The 10,966-nt window shown below is 44.2% G+C and overlaps 1 protein-coding gene across 2 annotated transcripts in view; it reads right to left on the bottom strand.

The window, feature by feature from the left end:
• Positions 1-450: 450 nt before the first annotated feature.
• DENND5B (DENN domain containing 5B) overlaps positions 451-10,966 on the bottom strand; it is a 106,705-nt gene continuing 96,189 nt past the window's right edge. For both annotated transcript variants that reach the window (XM_050712598.1, XM_035550836.1), the window contains 8 exons: positions 9,723-9,844; positions 8,021-8,166; positions 6,135-6,253; positions 4,738-4,925; positions 3,011-3,093; positions 2,735-2,861; positions 1,770-1,944; positions 451-916 (listed from right to left, as the gene is read on the bottom strand). In XM_050712598.1, the coding sequence (XP_050568555.1) occupies positions 733-916; positions 1,770-1,944; positions 2,735-2,861; positions 3,011-3,093; positions 4,738-4,925; positions 6,135-6,253; positions 8,021-8,166; positions 9,723-9,844 (1,144 nt within the window). In that variant the 3' untranslated portion in view covers positions 451-732. The remainder of the gene's footprint in view (positions 917-1,769; positions 1,945-2,734; positions 2,862-3,010; positions 3,094-4,737; positions 4,926-6,134; positions 6,254-8,020; positions 8,167-9,722; positions 9,845-10,966) is intronic.

Here is a 10,966-nt window from a genome sequence, read left to right as displayed (position 1 = left end):
TGGGGCTCAGCAGCCCGCCTCTCCAGTGTTTAAGCATTTCATCTCCTGTCTCCCCTTCTGGAGATCAGAAGTGACACAAAAGACCTTATGGGAAAAAAATAAAAAGACGAGACAACTTCCGTGCATGGAAAGGGCTGGGGCTCTGAACAAAAACAAAAAACAAAGGGAGACCACGTACAGGAGGGTAAACAGCATACACGTACAACATTTCCAAGAGTGAGACGATCACAATGGCTACATAAGGATATTTGCTGTATTCATTTGCAATACCTGAAAAAAGCCCTGCTGAGTTTGTGCTGTATTTACACGTCTATTGGCTTCTTCCTTGCAAGCAAGTAGCGGCGTCCCTACCCACCTCGGTCCTTCCCTCCCCCAGCCCTTCCCCGGGGTTTGAGCTACTCACAGTCAGAACAAGAACATTCAGTCTAAGAAAATTTTCTTAGAGTAATATAATTTCTTAAAGAAGATAGCATATTTACACACATCTAAACACATGAAAATACTCTATTTTATACTAAATTTCTGTTTCAAATAAACTACAATACTGCATCTGAGCTCTCTGCAGCTTTAGAAGACAGTCCCGATGGGGCACAAACTGGGCTTCCCACTCCCGCTTCTTCCGGCAGCTTTGCCCTGCAGTGGTGCGCTACCGTCCCGTTCAAGTCCTGACAGGTCTCCAATTGCGGTTTGCTTGCTCGGGAAAGGAATAATGAAGTTCTCAGCAAAGCCATGCTAAACATCCACTCCTTTAATGAGAGATCCTTCCAGGACGATGTTGAAATCCTGCAATGTCTGTAGGACTCGGATAAGGGAGTTGACAGTCATGCGGTCCCGTAGGAGAGCGTTCTCCTCGTACATCCTCGTGATGGGCGGGCACTCTGCCAGTAAGGGGATCCACTGAGGCAGCAAGTGGTCCCTGCGAAGGGGGTGAAAGGAGTTAGTGTAGCACGAAGTACAACGGATCTCAAACTGAAATTCTTCTCCAAGAACACAACCCAGAACATGTAGTCTCTCTGGGGTGATGCATGTTGTTGGCACACAAGAGCTTCCCGCGTAACAAAAACCCTCGACTTTATTGGTAAAATATAAGCACCTGTCTGTACTGTAGGAATGCAAATAGAAAGATACATGGAAAACTGGACAACTGGCTTTGAAAGAATTCAGTAACATTTTCAGATCAGGAAAAGGAAAAATAAAACTCAGAAAACAAACAAACAAACAAACAAAACAAAACAAAACAAAAAAAAAACAACAGGTGCAGTTGGTTCTCAGTGTATCCAGGTATTTATTTCCAGCTCCCCCCTAAAATAAACTGAGTCCCCCTCCTCTCCACAAGTGCAAGACAGGAAGCATCCTGGGTGGAAAGAAAGATTCATCTAGAATAGCTTTGTTAAAATTATAATAGACACCCCCTTTTCGTAGGCAAAGTGATTCAATGAGGATTTAGAAATGTGCCAACTCTCGTAAAGAAACTCTGCGTTCCCAAAGTCTGCACTTCATCAAAAATACAGCTTCAAGACAGATTTCGTACATATGACTGTCAAGCTAACAGCTATTAAAAAAGCTAAAAACATTCTTAGAGGTTTAGACACTAGCCATGTATTATTAGTGCTTCTTTGCTGCAATTTTTTGTCTACTATTAAAGCCGCCTAAAATAGGCACTGGATATAGAAGGTATGAGACGTCTTAAAATGGAAAAATAAGGTTGGTAGTAACAGTGTGAAATGTCTAGCACAAGAGAATGCATGTAATGAAGAGCAGGTAGGTACCTCGTCCCCAGGCAAACCAGAATTTGGAATTTGCCATCCTTTCCGATGTTCCTTGGAGCTGTATTGATGGCATTCACATAATGGCAGAAGGTTTTGCATGAAGATCTCTGCAGCAAAAGGGCCTCCTCGTTGTCTCCGATCTGGTCACTGGTTTCAAAATAGGCAACGGCTTTCTCTGTAGAGGGGAGAAAAGTCAGGACCTGGTGAGCAGAAGTACTTCATTGCAACTGAGAATTACAAAAGGGAGTCCTTAAACAAGCCAGGAAGAGATATCACACATTTTGTATGTAGATTCCTCGCTCTGAAGACAATAGGTAGGTGATGATCTCCCCCTCTGCTACAGGGCCTGGTCATCAGACAGGCTGATGTACAATGCACATATCTAACATCAAGGAGCCCCACCGGAGTGTCTGTCAATGGCATCATTGTAGTGATACCATCAGCTTTCATTTTTCACATTTTCTGAGTAAGTACTTACACTTAAGGCTAAGAATCTCAACTTGTGAACTTGTTTTAAGGGAAGAAGTAAGCCTTAAATTACTGCAACACAGGCCTACAAATAAGCATCACCAGAAGAGCAGTGCAGCGATTAGGATAGTCCTCAAACAACTAGAAACCTAAACCTTTCACTCCCTGCCCTTTACCTACTTTCCTCCCGGCATCAACTACCACTCTACCCCAACCTCCAGCCTACATCCTTTCCAGGCAGGAAAACAGTTGTTTGAACATTCATCTATAAATACATGACTAGAATTTGAAATGCTCTTAAATTTCTGCACAGATTCTACTTTATGTGGAGTTCTGTATTTCTCACCTTCCATCCTGTTTCTCACTCATTTTAAGCAACCTGGAGCAGGTGAAAGGCAGGAAAAAATGTCACCCTAGTTGAAAAGAATCCCAGGCCTGTGCATAAGTAGCCATTTTACCCTCAACTCCTTTGGCCTCCAATTCACACACCAGCTTACCTATGAAATCCCAGATGAAGACATTCTTATGAAAAATGCGAGCCGATTTGAACCCATGGTGGAAGACCTGCTCCAGTGCTGCGACCAGACCATTCTCCCCACACAACAGAATGGTAAGGCTCCCTCTCTGTGGGAAAGAGAGTCTGTAAGAACACCTTGTCTTGTTCGTGTGCCACTAGGCTTCAAAGCTAAAGGTTAACAGTCTCCACTACCCAATTTCTGTTTATAAACATGTTGACATGCATTGCAAACACCAGGCAGGTAAGTAGGAAGTACCTCTTTCTCTGGCTTGTGAAAATGTTTCACGATATTGTTCACGGCTTCTCCAATTCCCTCTTGGATCTGCCCTGCATTAGGCTCTGTGAAATGGTAGAAAGCAAACTAGCTGAAGATACCAACTTTAAAACATTCATCAAATTATCACAATGGCATAGCTTGAAATACAGGAATTATTCTGTATCTTTAACAGGGAAGAGTTCAGGGAGTCATTTCTCTTGAGTAAACCTGAGCCTTAATTATAAGCAACTGATGAGCAATCCTGGAATAGTCAAATAAATTGCCCTACTTAAAAATGCACAACCCAAAGAGCTGGCTTGATAAATATTTTCTCTGAGTTAATCACATCTTGCTCATCACAGAGTACAGCAACCCTCTGGTGAAGAGACATGGGTTGAAAGATTGTAGACAAGTCGTTTGACTCGCTTCTGTGCAACTCAGAAAACCCTGCGCCCATGAATTCCTTACTTGCACCCACGATGTATTTTTGAGCCACAAGTCTCTGTTCTAGGCCCATGTCTAGTCATTGTAACACTGTCAGGAAACAGAGGCAGAGGATATTCCTTACTGATGCTTCCAAAAGTCAGTCATCTTCAATGTTAAAATGTATGCCCTGTTCCTGCTCTGAATCTGTTTAGCTATACGCTTCTGCTGCTGACGCATGCTATGCTTCTACCTGCTACCATTTCATCTTCCTATACAGGTACATACAAGAAAGTTATCTAGTCCCTCATTCATTTTCTGATTAAAACAGATTGAACTTTTAAAACCTCATTTTAAGCAGATATTTTCCAGACTTTAATCATTTTTATTATTCTTCTATTAGTCCTTTCTAGTTTTTCATATATATATATATATATATATATATATCCATGAACTTGTCCTACGATTGTTATTTTGAAAGCATGGAGTAACTCAGAATCATTTTAACATGTGATGACCTCCAGTCTTTGGCAGGTCGAAACCAGAGTCTTCTGTAGCTCAAAACATAAATTGATTTTTGGGCCCTAGTGTTCTCAGACCCAAGGAAATGCTCTGCAAGTAGCTCTGGTGCCCACTCCTTCAGCTAATACGGACTCATATACGTAAAGAGCCGCAGGGGTCCCATGACGATTTTAAATTGCTGCCTTACTCTTGGAGGCTAATGTTTCCTTGCTTGACATTTCAACAGTCATGTCCTCTAATTTTACCAGAGTTAGACAGACTTATGAATGCGATCCACTCTGTGCTCACCTGTATGCAGTAGAGGAGAATGCCTCACATGGCCCTTACAGCCCTGTGCCCTGTTGTAGCCAGGTGCCTTTACTCACAACAGCTAATGTGAGGGACATGAAGCTGATGTCCCCATGGCTCCCTCTGGAGATGGACCCCTCCAGAAAGCAGTTCTCAGCACCCACATCAGGCTCTGAACTGCCCTCCTGAGATGCCTGTCTACTCGCCGACTGCAGGGAGGGCCAGGAAGCTGAGCAGCATCAGCTACTGTAAATTCTGCTGCTGTCTCCTCCCCCATCCTGTATCTCCATGCTCCAAGGACAGAGGTTATTCTCTCTCAACTGTCAAATGGGGACATTGAAAGAGGCAACATTCGTCATCACAGAGCGAGCTGCAGACACAGGAACAGGGGCAGGAAAAACTCATGAGCTTGTGGCTGTTCCTCTATTCACAGAAGCTTTATTTCTGCCTCTGCCCCCTTCTCTAGAGACCGCAGGATGAAGGAAAGGACTTACTGGTGTTCTTTCCTGTGAGAGAAGTGATGCTCAGCCGTCGAGCTGTGGTAGGAGACTTCTGCTGGGGCGGGGTACGGCACTGCTTTCCCAGCTCTTCGTCAGACGTTGAGGACACCAGCTCTCCAATAAGTATTCGCTCCAAGCTGCCGTCGTCAACTCCCTTTCCCAGCCATCGCCCGCAGGGAAACCTGCCAGGCACCCAGCACAAGCACAGGTCAGCCACACAGGTAGCCTAGTTTTATCTCAAAGCTAGAGTTAGCACCCGTAAACACTGCTAACAGGCAGGAAATAGCAGCCAAAAAGTCTTCCCAAAGTAGAGTTCAGCAGGCAGTCTCCCCTGCACCACAGCTCAAAAGACCAAAGCAGAAAACTACACTCACCTTTATCCTTAAGGAAAAGGAAATATGCAAAGCTAGTATGAAAGCACAGGACAACAGAAAGCGCTATACGCTTATTTAACTGGCCACATGTAGATTTCTGCGGGGTTATTTTTCAGTTGCAACCACAACTGATACTCAGCCTTTAAAAATATTATGATGATCAACAATTAAATCCTCACACAGAGTTTCCACACAACTGAAGCTGTGACTTTTCCTCATACCCAAACCCCAGCTGCTGTTCCCATACTTTTGACCCCATCTCAGTCCTAATAAACTTCGTGCACCTGTCCATACTACCAGATTTTGTACCCATGTCCGCCCACTTCTCTCCATACTCTGTGCCCAACCCTGAGCTGTGGAGCTCACCTATTTGAGTCATAATTTTCAAAGTCCACAGTCAGGAAAAGAATTAAGCCTGTTTTGTCAGATGTTTTGTAAAAACAAGGATGAGTTAGGAGATTTTTTCTACACAGGAATGTATATACTCAACGGTTTAAGAAATCATTGTAACTTTTTATTTCATTGTAATTGAAGTTTCTGTACATTTGTCATATGACTTGAGACATTCAAATGCTTTATAAACAAAACAAAACAAAACAACAACAAGAAAAGCAAAAAACCAAAGATCTGCCCTAATCTGTCATTCCAGCTCATGGGGTTCAAAGACTTCACTTGTGCACAATTTTACCACACTACTTTGAATGAAGAGATTTAATTATTAGACATAAACATATGAATCACTTCAAAAGCATCCATACTGTCTGTCCTGTCTTAGAGAGATGTAAAGAAAAACCTACATTCAAGCCTCATTTAATATTTATCAGATTTTTTGGCTTAATCTAGAGCTTCTGAAATGAGAGAACCGGGGGTAGGAAGACCAACCCAACCCTATCTGGTACTCAAATCAGCCCACACTGCTCCATAGTAGTTTTGCCTAACTGAGAAGATGAATACCTTGCTTTTTCGAGATTAATCAGTATACATTTCAGACAAAGACAATTAAAACTTGTTGCTTACTTGTATGTGTGTCCTGTTATTTCATTTCTGACCATGACACAATCAACCAGCCACTTGGCTAGTAGCCCTGAGTTGTCATGACCAATCTGAACAGTTGTCAGCTTTCCTAAATTCTGGCACTGAAACAAATAACAGTTTTAAATTAATTTAAAACAAAACAAAACAACAACAAAACATTAATTTAAAACAAAACAAAACAACAACAAAACAGGCACCCCCCACCCTCCATATGGTCTCAAATGTATGTTTTTATTCAATTTCCTTTGATTTATATAGCGAGTATTTTCAACCAAACATGAGAAATGTTTTGAAAAGCAGAATAATTGTTGTTTCAGAGTAAGATGGGAGAAAAGAAATATCTTGAAATAAAAATCATTAAAAGCTTATGAAGAGACTATGTTCTTTGTTGTGAGAACTCGCTCTGAATAATTCTGAGAAGTGTTAATTAGAAATTTCTGAGCTATGGTGATAAAAAGATGTGCCTTTGTAGAAGAAATAGACCTTCAGAGCAAACAGCCTCTCAAAATTGCATTTTGAGCACATTGACCTTTGCTTTAGTGGAACCACTCCACACTATGAAGTAGCCCCTAGATCCTTTATTATTTTCAAAAATCAACTTGCTCATTGCTGAGCAAGACAAAAATCACTCGCATGAGATGCTTAAGATCACAAAGAAACAGAACAAGGAAAACAAGAGACTGTGAATTCCAGTGCAATATGTAATTGTAGGTGGGGCTGGCAGAAACATCTATTAATGTCACCTAAGCACTTCCCTTACAAGACCTTGGTTTTCATTGCTTCTGGCAAACAAGCAGCTTGGGCTGACATTTTCCATAGTGGGTGGCTACCCAAGTCCATATTTTAGGAAAACTTCAGTCAGAAGAGTATTCCAGAACTGTATTACTATAGTCCTGAGAAATGTCCGCTGTTTTGCTTGTTAGAAGCCTGGAGAGCTTTTCTACAAAATATTGATGTCTGAATGTGAGGCATGCACCAAATTAGGAAAATAGCTTGTCTGCCAAAATTCACTTATATTTGGGCAAAGGGCTATTTATTTTTATTTTTTTTTAAACACACAATTGTTGCTTAAGGTGAGTCTGCATATGCTTAATGGGTGCAACTTCAATTTTAGTGTTATTCCTACGTAATCACTCCTTAGTGGATATGGTACAGCCTGGAACTACAGGAGCCTGATGGGGCTTTCCTTGCAGCCACCAGCTGCTTTGGGGTGGCACCAAGCCAACTTAAAATTGATGGGCAGGAAGGCAGAGGGAAGCACTGGGGAGTCAAACGCCAAGAGAAAACCACAGTAAGCACAGAGAAATGTGCCCAATGGGGATGGGAGCTCTACAGTTTGCTGGTGGTAGCACCTGAAGCTGGGAAGTTGAAGAGCACAGGGGTTAGACTGGCTGGTTGGAAGGAATGCAGCAATGTCAGACAACGAGTGGGAGGAGAGGAAATGTGGGACTGGCCGGAGCCGAAACTGTCTGAAAGGCACCAGGGTGGTGTTAAGTGAGAAGACAGTTTGAAAGAAGGTAAAAAAGGGAAATGAGTAGTCAGAAGTGAGCCCAGAAAAGGAAAATTACGATTGATGTCAAGCAGATTTGGAAGGGAATGAGATGTAGCAATAGATTAACAGTGAGAAGAGGAGCCCTGGACTGGGACAGTGACAGCAGTGAAGCCTGTGGTTAAAAGTGGTACATGCGTGAGGGAAACTTTCATTGAGCACTGGGTGGGCAGGCAGCACTGTTTTCCCGATTTTGAATTTATAACTACCTTGAAAACCTGACATACTGTGTTCTCAAGAGAATAAATCCTTACCAAGTTTTTTTTTTGGGGGAGTATGTTTCAAATTGGCATGTAAAATGGAATGAGCGTGCACTCACCTCAAATGTCATTTCTAGGAGGTTTTTAGGAATCTGCATTACGCCTGTGTCTCCCAGCTCTCCCGAAACACAAATCCACGGGTTTGATGTGGTTATTGCATTGCTTAGTTTTTTGATGGGGATTATCACTGACCTATAAGGGATCACTGAGAACGGGGAGGGAGGAAAAATAAGTTAGTTGTGACTTCTTTTTCCCCTCAAAGTACGCAATTTCTGGGGTAAACCGCGCTGCTCCCTCGAAGGCATGTTCTGGCTCCAGGTGTCAGCAGCACGGTGGGGGGTACCCCCTCACTGCTCCCCACAGAAGGCGAGCCAAGAGGGTCACGGCAGCCCCCAGGCAGGAAAATCTGCCCCGCAGCGCCGCTCGGGGGCGGTTTCCCCCGGCATTAATTCACTGCTGGAGGCGATCTGCGAGGGCAGCCTTTGGCAGCGGCTCCCGAAACCTCCCTGCCTCCGCCGGGAGGTGCCCGAGGGCAGAGCCCGGCCTGGCGGCGGGACATGGCGGTGCCGCGCGGTGGTGCTGCAGGCCCGCTCAGCCTCCCTCAGCGCCCGGCCGGCCCCGGCCGCCCCGGCAGGCCTGGGGGCACAGAGGGGGGTTAGGGGGAGCCCCAAGTGCTGACGGCATGGCCGACATCTCAGATCTCTGTGAACATCCCCCCATCATTATTACTACTACTACTATTATGTTGTTCTTAATCCTGCGCCACCCATACGTACTTCAGACACCCACCCCATTTGTGTACGGCTCGGATATTCCATGCTAACGCTACAAGGCTCTCTTTCCTTATGTTTCCCAAGCTGCCTTTTTGGCTGTATAAGCCAAGCCAGCCTTTTCACTTTTAGTGTGCAAAATGATGATATCACACTCAAAAACCCAAAGCAAAACACCACCCTACATTCCTAGCGCTTGTCCTAGCTGCCAGGCTGAATGCCCTGGAGAAGCAAGGTAATCAAGGATGAGTAAATCCCTTTGCACTGTGCTACTTTTGGGGGGGGGGATTTATTTCTTTAACAGGAGAAAAAGTAGAACGAGTGAACGAGAAAGCCACGTAAAACTCGGTTCACTTCACGCTAAATGAAAGCTAAAGGCTGCTAAGGTGAATCCAAATAATCAGGTCATCCCATGGGGGCCTGCTTTTCTTGGCATTGCTCAGTGCTAGAGAGAGAAAGATTCATTTTCAGATTTTGATCCAATCTCTGCTCTCATTCTTACAGGAAGGGAAGGGAGGGGGAATCTTTGGGCATTTAAGGAAAGAGAGGAAGAAATATGAAATACAGAGCAGAGCACAAAGTGCATTGCATTTCATCCTCTGAGACCTCCATCATTTTCTCAGTCTGCAGAGAGGAGGTTGGGGGTGTACATTTAGTGAATGCCAGAAAGAAGCATTAGGATGGAGAGGACTTGCCTGGGAGGGAAGATGAAAGAGACTATACAACTCAGAGAGGAAAACCGAGTGCTGCAGCACTCTTTGCTGATTACTCTCCTTTGTGCAGTGCTCTTATCCTGAACACTCCCCCCACAACCTTGCTCTCCAGCTGGTTTCCCACAGCAACATCCAGCACCGATGTGCTGGGCAACAACAGACAAGATATAGATGAGGACTCAGCTACTCAGACACTGACAACAGCAACATCCCCCCTCACGAATCCTGACAGCAATAAATTTTTATTCAGAGGGAAAAAAATTGATTCTCCAACTCACCGATTGTGGTGAAGACGCTTGTGAAGCAGAAGTAATCCACAGCGTTCAGTGAGAGAAGGTGATACAGAAACTGTTCCCGTTCTTCTTCACAGCGCAGGAAAGCATAACGCTTGTAAAGTTTCCTAGTAGAAACAAACACATTGCTGTCTTGTCGAAAAAGCACCAAATTTGTCGATGTTCAAGGGATGTGTGAAAAGTGAGATTCCCCAGCTGATACAAGCTGTTAGAAAACCATCGAGGGCATTTACTCCTGGTGCTACACGTATTTTACAGACCACTCTGAGCTCCATAGTGCCATAGCAAGGCTACTGAGCTCATCTCATTAAAGGATCAGTTTTGGTTTTGCTGCAAAGCACAGATGTAAACTAGCGCCACTCATAACAGCAGATCTGTGCCAACACACAGCAACCCCATTTAAGCCTGTTCAGGCTTTCCCACCATTATCTTCCATGGGACATATCTTCCCATCATCAAATAGCCTTGTCTAATGAAGTAATCTTCCTTCTGATCCATAATCCAGCAGAGAAAACTGAACAGGAGGCATCAGACCATTTAACCAAGTAGCAACAGGGACTTTGCTGCTGCTCTTCAAGTTCTGCAAACCCAGCGTACATCACCAGTTGCCCAGAGTAGTGCAAAGGCACACCAGGAATTAACCTGGCAGCGCTCAGAGAAAGCACGCAGCTCATGGCACTGCCTTCAGGCAGCAGTCTCCCAGTAAACTGCTAGCACAGGTAGAGGCAAATGAAACTTCAGGGAAAGACAGATCTGCCACCATATCTTTGGCTGATCACCCAAGAGGATACTGTCTCCTCTTTCTTCCCATTAGCATATTTGAGTATTTGTTGGTTTCCAGCATAATCATGCGCATAGCTCATCACAGAGCCAGTTCTGCCAAAAACTCCATGCAATAGCTTGGATGTTTTCTTTTCATAAGGTTTCTCCTTTTTTCTCCTAAACAGATCTCCTTGTGAGAATAGTCAGGAAACATCTACACAGGCAGATCCCTAAGTGCCTGTGCTCGCAAAAGGAGGCAGCACTGAGGGGAGCTGCTAAGTGGCTGCGAGGGCTGGCCTCCAGCCCAGCTCCGCTGCAGTCAGGACGTGCGCCTGCATTCAGCTGAAGTCAATGTTAACACAGGAGCGCTGTAAAAAAGACTCTGCTGCTTCATTTGCACAAGATATAAGGATTGTGGGGCTGTGAAGTGGCTTGGATCAATGCACTGACCCAAAACCTAATGTTTC

This window comes from Cygnus atratus, chromosome 1, assembly GCF_013377495.2.
Source record: "Cygnus atratus isolate AKBS03 ecotype Queensland, Australia chromosome 1, CAtr_DNAZoo_HiC_assembly, whole genome shotgun sequence".
Taxonomy (NCBI): Eukaryota; Metazoa; Chordata; class Aves; order Anseriformes; family Anatidae; genus Cygnus; species Cygnus atratus.
Note: the sequence above shows the minus strand (reverse complement) of the source record. Positions and strands in the feature narration are given on the sequence as shown.